The 16831-nt window shown below is 61.8% G+C and overlaps 2 protein-coding genes and 1 long non-coding RNA gene across 14 annotated transcripts in view; 1 reads left to right on the forward strand and 2 right to left on the reverse strand.

Moving 5' to 3' along the window:
- Positions 1-16831, forward strand: part of GAS8 (growth arrest specific 8) — a 28249-nt gene that overhangs the window by 8464 nt on the left and 2954 nt on the right. For 8 of the 12 annotated variants that reach the window (XM_067019521.1, XM_067019523.1, XM_067019520.1 and 5 more), the window contains 9 exons: positions 378-575; positions 899-1105; positions 2619-2673; positions 3300-3505; positions 3994-4161; positions 4481-4567; positions 6342-6551; positions 8048-8194; positions 10499-12113. In XM_067019521.1, the coding sequence (XP_066875622.1) occupies positions 378-575; positions 899-1105; positions 2619-2673; positions 3300-3505; positions 3994-4161; positions 4481-4567; positions 6342-6551; positions 8048-8194; positions 10499-10648 (1428 nt within the window). In that variant the 3' untranslated portion in view covers positions 10649-12113. Of the gene's footprint in view, positions 1-377; positions 576-898; positions 1106-2618; positions 2674-3299; positions 3506-3993; positions 4162-4480; positions 4568-6341; positions 6552-8036; positions 8201-10498; positions 12114-16831 lie in introns of those variants that run through there. The other 4 variants (XM_067019528.1, XM_059045382.2, XM_067019525.1 and 1 more) reach the window with 3 other exon arrangements.
- On the reverse strand, positions 391-5274 carry LOC136793054 (uncharacterized). The gene is made up of 3 exons (XR_010837807.1): positions 4030-5274; positions 1987-3352; positions 391-1555 (listed from the first exon to the last, which is right to left on the reverse strand). It is a non-coding gene; the product is annotated as an uncharacterized lncRNA (long non-coding RNA).
- On the reverse strand, positions 10481-13651 carry LOC131745126 (5-hydroxyisourate hydrolase-like). The gene is given in 5 exon segments (XM_059045384.2): positions 10481-11176; positions 11649-11784; positions 13036-13139; positions 13142-13222; positions 13514-13651. Coding segments are annotated over 5 exon segments (471 nt in total). The 5' UTR covers positions 13574-13651; the 3' UTR covers positions 10481-11086.

Here is a 16831-nt window from a genome sequence, read left to right on the forward strand (position 1 = left end):
TCCTACTGAAAAGCATCTGAGATCATTTCCTTTTGAATTCTTTTGCTGTCGTAATAATGCTGTAGCTAATATCTTTACGCGGAAAGCTCCTGTGTTCTTTTGAGAAATTTCTTTAGTGTAAACCCCCAAGAAGGAATAAAAGCATAGAATCATTTTATGAGTCTTGGTCAAATACAAGAGACTTCTGCTGTTTGCTGAACGTTCCCTGTCCCCTACTTTAACTTCTCCCTTTTAGCTCTGATTTACTTTGAGGTGAGAGCAGCCCCTCCCTCCTTCTGCCTGGCCTTTCTCCGTCTGCCCTCCCCTGGCGGCAGGTGGCCCCCCTGCCCCCCCCCACCCGGCCCCGGGCGCCTCACCGGCCCTGTTCTGCCTGCCAGGTGGAGGGACACATTGGCCGCATCCGGGAGGAGCTGGAGCTTGAGCGCAAGGAGCGCAATTACTTCCAGCTGGAGCGGGACAAGATGCACAGTTTCTGGGAGATCACGCGGAAGCAGCTGGAGGAGAAGAAGGCTGAACTGAGGAACAAAGACCGGGAGATGGAGGAGGCCGAGGAGAGGCACCAGGTGGAGATCAAGGTGAGTGGGGCTGGCCTGTGCCCATAGGAGCTGCCACGTGGGCAGAGGAGCTGGACCGGGGGCCAGGGACGTTGCCTCGCCTTGCTTTTGGGAGTCACAGCCCTTTGTGTCCTTGACGTGGGGAACCTGAGGGGATTTTTTATGTGTGTGTAGGTGGGCATGTGTGTGCAGGTGAGCCTCTGTGTGCAGGTGAGCCTGTGTGTGCAGGTGGGCAGGTGCGTGCAGGTGAGCCTGTGCAGGTGAGGCGTGTGCGTGCAGGTGGGCATGTGCGTGCAGGTGGGCAGGTGCGTGCAGGTGAGCGGCGGTGCTCCCCGCGCCCGCAGGTCTACAAGCAGAAGGTGAAGCACTTGCTGTACGAGCATCAGAACAGCCTGATGGAGATGAAGGTGGAGGGCGCTGTGGCCATGAAGCTGGCGCAGAAGGAGCGCTGCGCGCAGGAGGGGACCCTGTACAGGGACACGCGGGCGCTGCAGGTGCGGCTGAAGGAGCAGGAGCTGGCCAGCGAAGTGGCGGTGAAGCACCTGAAGCTGGTAGGTGCGGGCGTGCCGTGAGCACCTCGGGATTCACTCGAACTGGGAATTCATATTTCTGTACAGTAACTCCTGCATTTTGGCATTTAAATATTAAACAACAGCAGCAGCAGCGGCATGCGGCCACACGAGCCCTGTTTGGGGTCCAGACACAGAATTCTGTCTCAGGCTTGAGCAACCGGTTGGCTTCCCAAGAGGGAAATCCAGCTCAGGGTCCCTCTCCGCATACCGCTGACCCCTGACCCCTGACCCCTGACCCCAGAGGCGTGCGCGCGGCCCCGGAAGTGAGCAGCCCTCCAGCCCTTCAGCAGCCATAGCAGTTGGTCCTGTGAGCCGTGCCCTCCAGCGCCTCGCTGACCTTTGAGACTCTTTGGTCCTTTCTGAGGGAGGCTGCGGGGTTCCAGGTGGAGGTTGGAATTCCTTCTTAAGCGCCGGGCCCGGTTCTGATCTCTGGGGACACAGAGGATGGGGCTGACAAAATGCCTGCCCCCGCGCGGCCGATGGTCTCGGATGGAGAGGCTGCCTCTGAGACAGAAGGCCAAATAAACCGTCAAACCTGTGTCACAGGTCTGCGGGCATTAGTGCTACAGGACGGTTCTGGGAACGAGGGTGGTTGCATTTTTCTACGCGTTCTGGGAATTCATTGAGAAGGTGATACCTGGGCAAGGGCTGGGGGAAGGCAGCGCTGGGGGAGAGCAGGCCCTGAGAAGAGCTGGGCATGGGCCAGTGCCACGGCCCCCAGGAGTGAGGAATGAGGGGCCTGGGGGACAGGACTGAGTCGGGGACCTCTGGAGGGCATGGGCGAAGGGAGGGTGTATCCAACTTTGGTTTTCAAAGGTTGCTCCTGGCCGTGGGTTGAAAGGCTTTGTCAGTGCACTTGCCTCTGTGTCCGTCTGGAGGCAGCTCAGCCTCAACTGAATCTGGAAATAAATCAGTAACACTGCAGACTTCGCCGTGAAGCTTGAGGGCGGTCTGGTCTTTCTGACAGCAGCACAGAGTGGGCTGCCTTCCAGCAAGTTCAGCGGGGCGGGCTCTCTGCTTGTGCGAGGCCTTGGGCGTGGAGTAGGTACAGGGCCGGAGCGCTGCTCTGGGCGAAGACACTGCTCTGAAGTCTTTCTTCAGCATTGATAACCGCCTGTGAAAATGATTTGTAACAGTGTTCCAAGCCCAGGCAGGTTAGCAGACAGCGCGGAGCCGGCAGCTCTGTGTGGGTCTGGCCCCCGCGGTCCAGCCTCTGGGCAGGGCGGGAAGGGCTGGGCGCGGCCAGGGGTCAGCATTCTCTGCAGCTCTGAGGTTACCTGCGCTGAGGGAAGTCCATTGGGAACCATGGAGTTTACCAGACCTGGTTATTCCGGGCTGGGTCCGTGAGCTCGGAGGTGGGGGGCCCAACAGAAGCAGCACAGGTTTACTGAGCCGGGCTTTCCTTGCCAGTGAGGCAAGGGGCCGGGCTGAGGGGCCGGTGTCTGTCCCGCCCCGTCTGACCTCCAGTGACCGGCCTCTTCCGCCTCTGCAGAAACACGCCGAGGAGATCACCAAGATACGCAAGGACTTTGAGCGGCAGGTGCGAGGTCAGCGTCTCCCGCGCCCCATGTAAGACGGCCCCAGAGCCCCTCCCGTCAGGAAGGAGCTGCCCAACCGCGCTTGCTAACCGGGCACACAGACCAGCTAAACCGGCTCAGACGTGCAAAGCGAGGCCGGGGGACTCTTCAGGGTCCCAGAACACCCTATTTCCATGAGAGGTGGGAGGCTGCGAGGACCACCCACTACCCGCCCACACCCTCAGGCACAGAGCGGCACCTAGAAGCAGGCGGTAGTCATCCAGCCTCGTGGGCAGCGCCCAGGTCTCCCGGCCTGCGGAGGCTCCAACCTCGGAAGTCTGTTTGGTTTACTAATAGAGCCCGTGGTCTGGCTGGCTGGCCGTGGTTAGAGCCCATTGGGACTGCGTGCCCCTCGGCTGTTGGGATCCCTGAGGCAGGGATTGATTAGCAATGCCTGCGACGGGCACGGAGGGCAGGCTGGGGTGCGTGCTGGTGCCGCAGAGCAGGAGGAGCTCCCCGCCCCGTGCTGCTGTCCGCAGAGCTCGTTGGTGAGGCCTTCGTCCTGGTGGGTGCCCTCGGCCCTGGGCACAGCATCTCTTCTCGTAGCCGCAGGGCCAGCATTCTGCTCAGCTGCTCTGTGTGCTGCTGCCTTTCAGGAATCGAGGCCAAGTACGATAAGAAGGTCAGGATGCTGAGGGATGAGCTTGACCTGCGCAGGAAGACAGAGATCCACGAGGTGGAGGAGAGGAAGAATAGCCAGATCAGCATGCTTGTGCAGCGCCACGAGGAGGCCTTCACGGACATCAGGGACTATTACAACGAAATCACCTCCAACAACCTGGATCTCATCAGCTCCCTCAAGGTGCCGCCGGGGTGCCCAGCCCCCTTGGGCCGACACCCCTGCTTGTAGAAACATTTGACCCTGCCCTTCAGCTGCCCTTGATCGAAGCTTACAAGTTGTGTCGCCCACTACAGCCGTGGCTGCGGTCCGGCTCTTGCCCTAACCCTCATGTGGCAGGGAAGTGATACACCTGTGTGCACTGGGATATGTCAAAGGTCAGGTGGAACCACAGGGGCCTCGTCGTCACCCAAGGGCTGGCAGCCGTGGAGGACGCCCTCTGGGGGTCATGAGCAAAGTGTAATCTCTCAGTTTGCACCGGGGCTGAATTACTAGAAAATTCAGAATAAGTTGAAACTGTGAAAAACTATTGTGTGTTTACGTATAGAACAGATGTAGTCCTCACGGTGCCAGCAGGACCGTCCTCTGTAGGCGGGAGAGCTCGCGGCACTCTCCCTGCGGGCCGCGGCCCCGGGTCCTGCCTGCCGACCCCTCGCCCCTCGTGCCCGCAGGAGCAGGTGCAGGACATGCGGAAGAGGGAGGAGCACCTGGAGAAGGAGATGACGGAGATGTCCACGGAGAACAGGCGCCTGGCGGACCCCCTGCAGAAGGCTCAGGACGAGCTGACTGAGATGCAGCAGCAACTCAGAGGCTACGAGAAGGACAAGGAGACCCTGCTGGTGGGTTTCCGCCCGATCCCCGGCCCTCCCTGGCACCTCCTCCGGGGCGTGGAAGGGCAGGGAGGCATCTCCTGAGCACCAGAGTGGAGCCTGGCCCTCGGGGCGGGAAGGGCGTGGGTGCTGCGCCCCTCCTTCCTGGGCCTGGTGGCCCTGGGGCACGTGAGGCTGGGCCCTGTTCTGGGAGATGGGCGGCCCCGCCCCGCAGGTCTGGGCGCAGGTTCCGTCTGACGCTCATCTGGCCTGGCTGTTGCTCAGGAGCTGCATCGTGTGGGTGCCTGAGTCGGGAGTGCTTTCTAACCCCCGCCGCCTTTCTCCCCAGCTTACGAAAGCCCGTCTGAAAGTCGCTGAGAAGGAGCTGAAGAGCCTGCGGTGGGAGCACGAGGTGCTGGAGCAGCGCTTCACCAGGGTGAGCTCCGGGGACGCCTGGGCGCCGCGCCCTCCTCGCTCTGCGCAGCTCTCTGTGGACGGCCGGCTCTCGGAGGGCAGTTCCTGGTGGGGAGCGGGCGGTGCCCGCTGCTGCCCGCTGGGGCTCTCCTCTGAAGCGTGGACGTGGCCTGGCCCCTTGAAGGAAGGGCTGTTTTCATCGGGGTGTGTGTGTCTCCAAGTCACAAGCCTTTATGTCTGCATTGTAAGAAAGCCTCTGGGTGCAGACAGGAGGGACTTGGGGCCGCGCGCTGGTCCTCTCGAGTGGCCAAGAGCTTCCTGACTCCCCTCCCAGACTCTCGTGCGTCCCGCCGTAGGGACACCGCTTCCCAGAAGCGAGGGCGTCCGGAGCGCCCGCGTTCTCGTCTTAGCCTGTGTGCCGTCTCTCCGATCGGGTCACACTTGAAATCTCTGTTTCAGTCCTTTGCTGTTACAAGCAAAGCATCCTTTTAAGTTGGTCTTTGTGCGACCGCGTATCCCTTTCAGGGAAGTCGATTCCTAGCAGGGGAACCGCTGGGCGAGAAGGTTCGCGTTCAGGGTGCAGGTTGTCCGCCGGGAGGGATGTTCAGAGTTGTGACCCCACCCGCAGTGCCCAAGGGGCCACTTCCGCCGGTGCCAGGTCTGCACTGACGTGACTGGGTGGCAGGTGTCTCACTGCACGGGCTTTTCTGCAGAGATGGCCCTCCCTGCCTGCAGGTCCCGGGGTCTGGGGTCTGGCCGAGGGCAGAGCCGCCCCCTCTGTGTGAGCCGTTAGCACAGCTACCGCCGCAGACTGTGACAGTGGAAAGGACATCGCGGAAGTGGTCAGAGCGAGAGTCACCCTCGAGGAGCCTCCGACGTCCCGGAGGCTGGGGGCGGCCGAGGGGAGGGGCTGTAGGCAAGCAGCGAGACGCGGCTCCCCGCCGCAAGGTGGCGTGAGTGGGGAGGGGACTCCGCCACCTTCTGTTTCGTCTGCGTGGCGTCTGCGGCGGGGGAGGCCGGCAGCGCCCCCTAAGAAGCCAGACCCGCCACGTTTTAAAGAGCAGAGGGATGGGGGCTGGATTGAAGCCCACCTTGAGGCTACGGTCCTGTAGTTAGAAAGACACGGTGCTACAGGGTTTCAGCACAGCTCTCTCCTCTTCCTAGCAGTGATGTGTGTTTTTACGGCAGGGCAGAACATTCTGGAAGGAGTCCCAGCAAATGCTCAGATGGTGGCCTCTGGGAAGTGGGGTTGAGGAGTGTTTACTGTTTCCTTTTTACACCCCTACTCAGTCTTGATTGTTTAATGGTGCACAGTTAAAAGTTAAAGGAGATGAAAAGGACACTGTCCTTGGGCAGGCGGGTGGCTCCAGTGTTCGCTCTAGACCTAGGTTCCAGGGTCTGGGGCTGGTGGAGGGAGTGGACCTCCAAGGGCGACCCCGCCCCCCAGCGTTGCTGAGTCTGAGGCCCTGGACCTTACGGGGATGATCAGGGATGTGGTCCCGAGCTTGCTGCCCAGACCCAGGGCAGGGCTGGCCCAGCCCCTCTGGGGGTCTGTGCAACTCATACTGGGGTCCCCGTGGCTTCCTGAGACACCTTCCCAGAGGTGTTTCCTCCTGCCTTCCATGGTGTGGACGGCAGCACACCTCTAATTCGGTCACGGAGAGCAGGGCTCAGGCAGTGTGGGCGATGCAGACCCCCCTTCCCGTGGCCGCGTGCGGGTGAAGGCGGCGTGTCGTGGCCCCGGGGCAGAGCCGGAGGGGCCTCCGGCCACTGAGGTGCCCGGGCCCGCCGCGCAGGTGCAGCACGAGCGTGACGAGCTGTACCGGAAGTTCACCGCGGCCGTCCTGGAGGTGCAGCAGAAGGCGGGCTTCCGGAGCCTCGTCCTGGAGCGCAAGGTGCAGGCCCTGCTCGCCGCGGTGGAGAGGAAGGAGGTGCAGCTCGACGAGGCGCTGGCGGCCTCCAGCCTGGACCCTGCCGCCCTGACCCTCGTGTCCCGCAAGCTGGAGGTCAGTCCCGCGGGCTCCTGGGGAGGGGCTTCCGGCGGCCCCGGCTCCGGGCGGGGCTCCCGTCTTGCGCTCCAGCCTCCGTTCCTCAGTGGAGAGGCTCAGTTCACCTCGGGGAGGGGCTGTTGTGGTTTCCCGGCCCGAGCGCCCAGGCCTGTGTGTGCCATCGGGCCCCCCAGGTTCCCGGGCTCTGCCCTAGTGTCTCTGAGGTCCTCCCCAGGCCCCCCTGAGCCTCCCGGCACCTTCGAGCCCCAGTCCGCTGCCCATTCCAGCTTCGTCTCTCCGCCGAGGCCACGGCCGCCTGGGACCCTGAGGTGTGCTGGTTGAGGCCGCGGCAGGGGCAGTGCAGGGCCGTGGGTGGCGCTTGTGATGGCTGCTGGCACGGCTTCCCAGGGGGAGTCACCTCTGAGCAGAGGCTGGATTGTCCGTCCCCTCGTGAGTCTGCAGCTGTGTGGCTTTCCTCTGTGCCGGGACTGTCCTGCGCACGGGGCACAGCAGGAAAAAGACAGACGAGGCCTCGCTGCCCACAAGCCAGCGGGGTGAGCCGAGGACTCAGGACGGCGGCTGCCACCGCCGCTGGCTCAGCAGGCAGGAGCCCCGATGCCCCTGGCGGTGGGCCTCACCGGGAGCTGGCCTTGTCCCTCTGCTCCCGACCTGGGTGGGACGTGCCACAGACACAAACGGTGACGACGGACAGGGGGTCTTCGGTGCTGCTAGGGAAGCGGGGACTGGCTCGGGGGTCCTGGCCAGTTGGGTGACCTGTAGCCTCCAGGCCTGAGGTGGCCCCGGGTACGGTTTCCTTGGGGGTCTAGGAGACGGACACAGACCACAGCTGGCCTCCATGAGTCCACGGAAGGTCCTTCGACGCTGGAGGGCCCTGTGTGCCCCTGCTCTTCATTCACACAGAAGCGGATCTTCTGGGTTACAGGCCTCAGATGGAAACGGGAGGGCAGGCGAGGGCGGGCAGGGCTGACAGAGGGCCACTTGTCACCAGCGGGGGAGGGGGCTGGGGACCGAGGCGAGGTCGTGCCCACGGCTGTGGCTGAGACCAGGCGTTTGCTCACAGGGGCGCGACGGCCCCGGCTCAGCGGGTGGCAGTGCCCGGAGGACCCCGGTTACCCAGGCTCGGCTCTCGGGGCGGGGCTGGTGGCAGCCTCACGGTGGGGCCTCGTCCGGGCCGGCAGCACCACGGTCCTGAGTCTGGGGGCTTGTCTCTGTTCTTTCCCTTGTGTGTGGTGTGTGAATCACAAAGGGGAGGAGGGCTTTCCTGCCCTCCTCTTGGGAAGGACAGCCGGTCTCGCAGCTGGTCAGCGACCCAGTGCTGCCAGCGACCGGGGTGAGGGGATGAAAACTCGGCCCGTCCATGGCCGCACCTGGGGACCGGGGCAGGGCGGGTGGGGGATTGAGCAGGGTTTCCCTGGGATGGTGTTGGCAGCCGGGGGTGGCCCCGGAAGCAGGCCAGGCTGCCCCTTCTCACCATCTGGGCAGTTTCCTTATAGAGACGCAGATCTGTCTCCCTTGGAGACCTTACCACGCCAGCCGCTCCCCGTGTGGACGTCCTGACACCTTCCTTTCCTCAGGACGTTCTGGAATCGAAGAACAGCACCATCAGGGACTTGCAGTACGAGCTGGCCCGGGTCTGCAAGGTGCGAGGAGCCCCCCGCCCCTCCCTCATGTCCGGCCCGGGGCCCGGGGCTCCACACCCCTCCCTCAGGCCCCTTCCTCACCCAGGACCCCTCCTGATCTTTACCTTTGGGTGCTGACACAGTCTGAGGCCATCTGTGCCTACCAGGGTCACTTGGTCTGCAGGTGGCCTGGAGCACATCCGCATGGCGCCAGCGCTGTCCTGGTGTCCCTGATGGGGCCTGCCCAGTGCATGTCTGGTGTCCTGTCCAGCAGCCTCTGTCCCCGTGTCCCTGTCCGACCCTTGCTCTGGCGCCACGGTGCTGGCCTGGCCTCTGGGGCGGTTTGGGGTGGGGGTGGGCCCTCTGCTCCCTCAGGTTAGCGTCCACGTCTTCCAAGTCCTTTATGAGTCTGGCGAAAGCCCCACACAGAGGCCTCCTGCAGCTGGGGAGTGCAGTGCCCTGCACCCAGCGTCCCCAGCTCCGTGGCTGAGCCCGCAGCTCTGGCAGTGCTTGGCCTGCCAAGCAGGGGACGCGGACACCGTGCTGTCTGCAGACGCGCTTCCCGGGAGTGAGCACCCCGCGAGCGTGGCGCCGATGTGAGCCCTGGGCTGTGGAGCCCAGGATGAAGGAAGGCACTGCCCGTCATGGGCACTGGGCTCCGTGGTGACCGGATCCCCTGGGCCTTCCCTGCCCATAGGGCCCTTCCCGGAGGCTCTGGGAACCCCTGATACTTATATGCATTCTCGGGGGAATTTCCGTAACCCACATCTGATTGTGGGGAGGGCTGAACCCCAGGGATGGGTGAGGGCAAGGGCCCAGCCCCTGAGTCGTCCTGGAGCCCGGCCCTGGCTCACCCTGTACTCTCAGCTCCCAGCACCTTGTCTCGGAGGTGCTGAGGCCAAGGAGCCCCTTTCAGCTTTTGCTCTGAGTCAGGCCAGGCTCTAAGCATCTAACACGCATCAGCTCTTCAAACGCTTACAACTGTCGGGTGAAATGTGCCCTTTTAAAAACATGTGCTTTAAAGTTTGGGGGAACGGAAACCCTGTCTGTGTTGGTCCTGCCCGCGCTGTTGCCCAGATCTCGGCATTTCTGGGATGGGGGAAGGGAATAGAGGCCAGTAGGCAAGGCAGGGAGGGTCGTCCCCGAGAAGGCAAGGGATGCTGAGCCTGAGTGAGAAAAGCTTGCAGGGAACCAGGAGCTCGAAGCACAGTCCTCCTCTGAGTGCACACCCTCTTCAGTCCTCCCAGCCGTGAAACAGGGATGGTGGGGGCATCTTCCGTTGTGGGTTACCCGAGGCCCCGCACATGAAGTGGCTGGGTTAGTGCCCGATAAAAGTCCTCAGACTCGGGCCGGAGTTGTCCTCGACAGAAGGAGAGCCCCTGGTGGTCTCGTAGCTGAGCCAGGAGGTGTCTGTGCGTGGCCACCACCTGCTCATCTGGGCCCACTCTTCTGGGGTGGTGGAAACCCAGCTACATAAGATCCCTGGGCAGGTCACTTGGCTTACAAGGGTGGCCCCCTTCCGTGGAGCCTTTGATTGGTTTGGTCTTGAGGACTCCAAACACTGGGGTTTGTCCTGCTTATAATAATCATAATCATACCCCTGGTGCATTATGTTTTCCCAAAAGCTCTAAATGCATGTTCGCAGCCACTAACCACCAAGCGAACGATCTCCTTAAGACTGGAATATTGAAAAAGACGTGGGGAATGACGGACTTAAAAAAATGTGAACCCGAAGTCTTGACCTGTGAATCCCAGAGATTCCGGAAAACAAAAACAAAAACCCAAACAGAATCAGCAAAAGCTGAGATGATACAGGTGGTAGCTGTGAGCGGCCCTAATGCCTGAAAATTTTGATCATCTCTCTCAGGCTAAGAGTTTGATCAAAAGGGGGCACTGTTAAAAAGAAACAACAGGCCCTAAACGGAGCCACTTATGTGAACCCTACCAAGACTTAATACCTAATCTAATTGAAGTTTTAGCCTCTCCCTAGAGTGGAAATTTAAACCCATCAGCAGTGGGAGGTGATCTGCCTAAGACCCCTGCATCCCGTAAGGGGAGGTGCCCACCCTTTTAGCTTCCTTGTCCCACCCTCCTGTGCCCGTAAAACCCTCCACTTTGCACAGCTCCTCGGAGCACCCTTCCGCTTACTAGATGGGATGCTGCCATGAGTCAAGCCAATTAGAACCTCAGATTTAAAGAAGCGTGTGAGGGTCTGGGTCTGGCGTAGAGAGCACCTGGTAAAGGCCGGCTCTCCACGGGGCTGAGCGGGCCGGAGCGAGGGTCAGCCCCGGCTACCCCTCCCCTGAGGCCTCTGCGTCCCCACAGGCCCACAATGACTTGCTGCGTACCTATGAGGCGAAGCTCCTGGCCTTTGGGGTCCCCCTGGACAACGTGGGCTTCAAGCCCCTGGAGACGGCTGTGATGGGGCAGACCCTGGGCCAGGGCCCCGCAGGACTCGTGAGCACCCCAACGTAGCCCCTGCCCGACGACAGCCCCCTCACGCACCGAGGACAGCAGGTATTGTTCTGTAGACATGCATTGTCAGCAAATGAAGGTTTTTTTACAAGTGCTGCGTGTCCTGTTGGTGGCTGTGTGGAGAGGCGCCGCCAGGGCCCACGGTGCTGTCTGGCTCCTTCCCCGAGCCGACCAGCTCTGTGCGCACTCCCGCCCTCTTCCCACCTGGGGCTGGGCGGCTCCAGCCGAGCGCGCCTAGTGACTGCAGCTGCCTCGCAGATGCCAGCAGCAACTCTGTTGAAGCCCGAGTGACAGCTGCCACTGGGAAATCGGGGCCAGAACGTCCCCGGGAAGGCTGACCCTGGTGCCCGTGAGCAACAAGCCCGCGCTGCTGGTCGGGGGCGGCTCAGCCTGCCGTGGTGACGGGTCCGGGCTCGCGGGCCGACTGCCGGTCAGCCGCTAGCTCCCTCGGTACGTGGGGTAAGACCACGGGCTCAGCAGCAGTGGCACGTGGAACTTGCGGGTCTCGTTTGTGATGGTGAAAACGACCTGCGGGCAGAGGGGACGCCGGGAGAGCCAGGGGCCAGCACGGAGCGCCCTCAGCCTGGGCCCGGTGCTGCCGGGGGCTCAGCAGCCCAGACGGCTGGCCTGGGGCTGCAGTTGTGGGGCAGGAGCCCCCGGGGCAGCTGAGGGGCGGTGGGTGTGGCTGGGTCCTCCCCAGAGAAGGCACGGGATCTGAGGGGCCCTGGGCCTGCAGGTTCCCAGGGGGTCCCGCCCGAACAGGTCAATTGAAGGGGGACAGTGAGCTGGACGGGGCTCGGGCGAACCCTGTCCGCAGGGGCTGGGTCAGCCTGACCCCGGAGCAGGGCAGGGACGGGCGTGATGCGGTCAAGTCCGGCACCCCTTTCTTCTGGGAGCCCGAAGCAGGTGCGAGGTGGATGGAGGAGCAGGGCCGGTCTGCAGGTCGCGTGCGTCGCGGGCCCTCACCTCCACCTCCCTCACCTCCATGTGTGGCCCTCACCTCCACGCACGGGTAGAAGCTCTGCTGGCCCCTCTAATGGCAGCAGCCCTCAGTGTCGAAGGACAGCCTGTCGGTGCCCGCCTTCATCTGGCCTGGCAGCAGGAGCCCGGGGCAGCGGCCGTCAGGGTCTGTGTAGCTGGCGAGAGGGAGGGGGGCACTGCAGAGGGGGCCGAGGAGCCTCCGGCCTGGGTGCCCACCGGCCTCAGATGTCCCCGCAGCCTGACCGGGACTCGGGTGAGCGGGCCTGGGCGGCGGTGGAGCAGGACAGCCTCCGGGACCTGGGGCTCTGGAGCGGCCCAGGGACACTGCGTACTGTTTAAGAAATCACAGAGAAGCAGAAGGGAGAAAATTCCCACAGTCTACCCCGTGAGCAGTAATCGCTTTATGTCTGGCATGTATACTTTTCAGATTTTCTCTATATATCAATATGCTCATTTACAAACTTTAAAAACGGGTTGTACCAGTCACGCTGTTTTGTAACGTGTACTTTTTGTTTCGTATACTGCGCGTGGCTTTCTGGTTCAGTAGCTGTACCCAAATCGCCGTCCGCGTGGTGGCCCGTTTCCAGCTGCACCAGTGGAGGCTCTGAGGGCCTCTGCTCACTAGGAGCCCCCGTCACCTCCAGCCGTGCTCGCAAGCGTCTGTGCTGTGATCAGAAAGGGTGGCATTTACCAGCGCAGTTTAGGGGGTGTGGTTGGGAGTGGGTCTGTACAGCCCCCCGCCCTGGACTCTGTGTGTCCCTCCAAGCTCAGGCGGGATCTGGATCCCCGGCTTTTCTGAAGGGCTCCATACCCTCAGGCCTGGAGCCTTTGGGGTCCAGCCTACCAGGCCACACCAGCGGGAGGGCCGGGGGAGACTGCTCACAGGCTGACCCATGGCACCTGCCAGGCTGGGCTGGGCGTCCGACGGCAGAGCCTGGGCCTGGGCCAGGGGTAGCGCTGCCAGGCAGCGGACACCTCCCGCTGCCCCAGCCGTCCCCCTCGCCCCCCAGTCTAGGAAAGGGGTGCCTGTGGGGTCTGCACACAGGGTGTAGTGAGAATATAAAGAACGCCCAGTGCTCGCCTGCTGCCCCGCACAGGTCACCCGTCAGTCAGTGACAGCCAGGCCTTTCAGGTTCCACCTCAGGCCTCAGCCGGCCCAGCCTGCAGGAAGAGACACACCCCTCTTTCCCGGTGCAGCGGGCACTTGGGCTGTGAGCTGTCCCAGCACGTCCTGTGGCCCTGACCAGGACCACACAGCCCGTTGAAAGAGCAGCCCTGAGAGTCTGCAGGGGGACCGTCCGGCTGTGGTGAGCCCCGCTCCCTGCCCTCCAGGCCTGCACCCCTTGCCCTGGCGTGGGGCGGGAAGCTGGTCTGCACCCGAATCCTGCCCCAGACCGCTCTCCTACCTTTTCCGCAGCTCGGTCCACTGCTGGCCATGGTCCTCGAGCCTGGACGGGCGGAGGCGGAGGCCCCGGGCCGGAAGCCCTGAGGCAGCGTCCAGTGCGTGTGTGTGGTCAGCGGGCTGCTGCCCAGCTCCGTACCTCTGCCCTGGGCCGCAAGAGGCGCAGCCATGCTGTCTTGTGTCCACACCCGCTGCTATGAGGCAGCGGAGTCGGTGTCAACAGCCCGGGGGACAAAGTCCCAAACTGCCCCTGGGCCCTGCGTGAGGCACACTGCCATGCAGGTCGCTGACTTGTCACCCTCCTCCCCCAGCAGCCCCCTCCCCACAGCACTGAAGGGGTCTCCACACCCAGGGGCCTCTCCCTCAGTCAGTGCCGGCTGTGGGTGGCCACACGGGGTTCTTCTCCTGGAACGCGGCTGTGTCCCCTTTAGCCCCAGGTGGAGGAGAGGTCAGGGGCTCCGAGTCCGGGCCTGTCCCCCTACCTCCGGGGAGCCCAGGTGTTGCTGGAGTGTCCGCAGCCGCAGGGCGACCCCGGAGCTCATGCCAGGCCGGCCTGGGGACTGGCGACACGGCCACACCACTGCCGCCACCCCCAGAACCTCCCCGGGCCCCGCCCAGGCCCTGGGGGCCACGTGTCTGATCAAACTCGGGGCGGAGCCACAGGGAGGGGCGGGGCTGGCCTGGTTCGCGTGGAGGCTCCTCCCAGGGCCCGCCTGGAAGTGGAGCGGCCCTGGGGGGGGGGGGCGGGGGCGGGGCGTTGGGTGGAGTGCTGGGCGGGACCGGACAGGAGGGGCGCGGGGAAGGGGGTGGGGCTCTGGCGGGGCGGGTAGGTCCAGCCAAGGTCCACTTCGGCTGCTGGGCAGCGCAGGGCGAGCCTGACGACGCTCGGGAGCCCCTGAACCGGTGTAGCTTGTTTTCTTCCCTGGGAAGGTTGGGATTTGATGGAAAGCCCGACAGGCCACGTGGTGGTGACTCAGGCGGGACCGATGGCCCGTGTGGTCGCACTGCCAGCCCCTCCTCCGGCCCCCTGTGGCCCTCGACCCCCAAGGAGCAGGGGCCCTGCACACTGACAGGGGAGGGTCTGGGCTATTCAGAAATGAGGAGACGAGAGACAAAGCTGAGCCGACGCGCACGAGTCCATCATTGTTTCACAATAGTCCATGATGTACACACGGAACGGACTTTATATGATGTATAAGTAAAGATAAGGGCATTCTGTATTTACAGTCTGGGTGACGTGGCCTGACGGGTTGGATTGCTCTGGATGTGGAGTCACTTCTCTTGTTGCTAAAGAGTCTTTTCTAGTTATTTGGATAGTGAGTGTGGCTGATTTGTAGGTTAAGGATCAGACCCCTCTGAGGTGGGAAGGGGACCTTTCTAGCGACACTTGGGTGTTGGTTACAGTGCTTTGCAGGCAATCAGGAAATGTCTGTCTGAGATTTGAATGGTTTGGCAGGTTTCATGTTTTTAGGACGTGGCCCCAAAGAGACGCACAGCTGTTTTGGTAAATGCCCGTGGGGACGGGACCAGAAACAACCAGACTGTCCCCCCGGGGGGCGTGGGGACGGGACCAGACACAACCAGACTGTCCCCACGGGGGTCAAATACATGAACTCCGCCACACACAGCAACTGTGCAGCCCAGTGAAGAGAGTGAGGCCCATTTGTGTGTAAGCTGAATGGTCTTGGGGCGAGAGGCGTGTATAGCTTCATGGTTTTAAATCCACAGTAGCTTTCAGCCCGTTACAAGGGCAAGCTCGCTTATCACCATCACAAGCTCAGGGTGCAGCTATTAGAATCTTCCCCCCCTTTTTTTTGTGGTACGCGGGCCTCTCACTGCTGTGGCCTCTTTCCCTTTGCGGAGCGCAGGCTCCAGACGCGCAGGCTCAGCGGCCACGGCTCACGGACCCAGCCGCTCCGCGGCACGTGCGATCCTCCCGGACCGGGCACGAACCCGCGTCCCCTGCATCGGCAGGCGGACTCCCAACCACTGCGCCACCAGGGAAGCCCCTCTGCCCATTTTTTGATTGGGTTATTTGTTTTGTTTTTTTGTTGCTGAGTTGTATGAGCTGTTTGTATATTTTGGAAGTTGAGCCCTTGTAGGTCGCATCATTTGCAAATATTTTCTCCCATTGTGTAGGTTGTCTTTTTGTTTTGTTTATGGTTTCCTTTGCTGTGCAAAAGCTTGTCAGTTTGATTAGGTCCTATTCCGGTTTTTGTTTGTATGTTTGTTTCTGTTGCCCTGGGAGATGGACCTAAGAAAACATTGCTCTGACTTATGTCACAGAATGCTTTGCCTACATTCTCTTCTAGGAGTTTTATGGTGTCATGTCTTAGGTTTACGTCTTTACCGCTGGTGCCTGTTCTGATTGGGTGGTGTCTGTGCCTCACCCACTGGCACAAATGTAGATTTGATTGCATCACTGGGTGGCCCTCTCCTGACCCCTGACCTGTCACTCCAGCCCAGCAGTGGGCACTCTGATGGTTCCCCTGTGCTGGTTGATGGTGAACGTGCTGTGATGTGGCACTGAGGGGCTTGCCTGAGGGTGTAGGCGGTGGCCACTTGTTCGTATCCTTATCGCCATCTGCGGAGGTTCCTGTGGGGACAAAGGGGAGAGGAGTTGATGGTGTCAACAGTTAACAACCAGTACGACCAAACAAATTAATATAAAATCTAAAATTAAGGACTTCCCTGGTGGCGCAGTGGTTAAGAATCCACCTGCCAGTGCAGGGGACACGGGTTGGAGCCCTGGTCTGGGAAGATCCCACACGCCGCGGAGCAACTAAGCCCGTGCGCCACAACTACTGAGCCTGCGCTCTACAGCCCGTGAGCCACAACTGCTGAGCCCGCGGGCCACAACTACTGAAGCTCGTGTGCCTAGAGCCCGCGCACCGCAAGAAAGAGCAGCCTCCGCTCGCTGCAGCTAGAGAAAGGCCGCGCACAGCAACGAAGACCCGATGCAGCCAAAAATAAATAAATAAATAGGAAATAAATGTATTTTAAAAAAACGCTAAAATTAAATGTCTTTGCTTTTTAGTCTGCTCACTGTGCAGATAACAAAACTGCATCAGGTGATGTAAGTGCCAGCTCAAATACTTCACCCAAGTCTTATAATTATTTCCAAATGGTTTGTTTACTTTCTCAGAAATCTTCACGTCATCCTTTGACGTGACTGTCACTGGAGGAGCCCTGTGCACCATTAACTTCAGGGGCTGAGAAACTGTTAGGTGGCTGAGGGGAGGGCGGTCTTCCGTATCCCAGCTTTCCATCTGTCCCGCTGCTCTCGGGTCCCTTCTGTCCTCCCCTTTCCCCTACCGTTGTCAGGGGAGTCCTGTCTAGACCCTGGCCACGCTGCAGGAGCTGGGGCCGAGCACACAGACCAGAGGGAGAGAGGTGTCGTGAGGCTGGGCCGAGGGCTTGGGGGTGGTGTGTCCTGGTCGCTAGAACCAAGCCTCTGGTGTCCGGTCCACCGAGAGGACCCGAAACGGCTTTGCGCCTCAGGGGGCGATCCGAGCACAGCCTGTGCTGCCTGGTGAGTGGCGTGGAGGCCCAGAAGGAAGCGTTCGTGGCTGCGGGTGGCAGGCCAGGGGCGCACAGAGCCCATCCTCTCGCAGCTCCCTTGGCTACGAAATGCCTGGTACCTCCCGTGAACCCCAGTGTCCATCGCCACGATGGCTATATGGACATGGCAGCGCTGCCCGTGGTGGTTCGTGAGACCGACAGAAGCTTCCGGAGAAGCAGCTTCCCGGGGCGCCGCCGAGTCTGCGGGCAGGCTGGCTGGCGCCTGGGGAGGGAGAGCC

This window comes from Kogia breviceps, chromosome 18 (genome assembly GCF_026419965.1).
Source record: "Kogia breviceps isolate mKogBre1 chromosome 18, mKogBre1 haplotype 1, whole genome shotgun sequence".
Taxonomy (NCBI): domain Eukaryota; kingdom Metazoa; phylum Chordata; class Mammalia; order Artiodactyla; family Physeteridae; genus Kogia; species Kogia breviceps.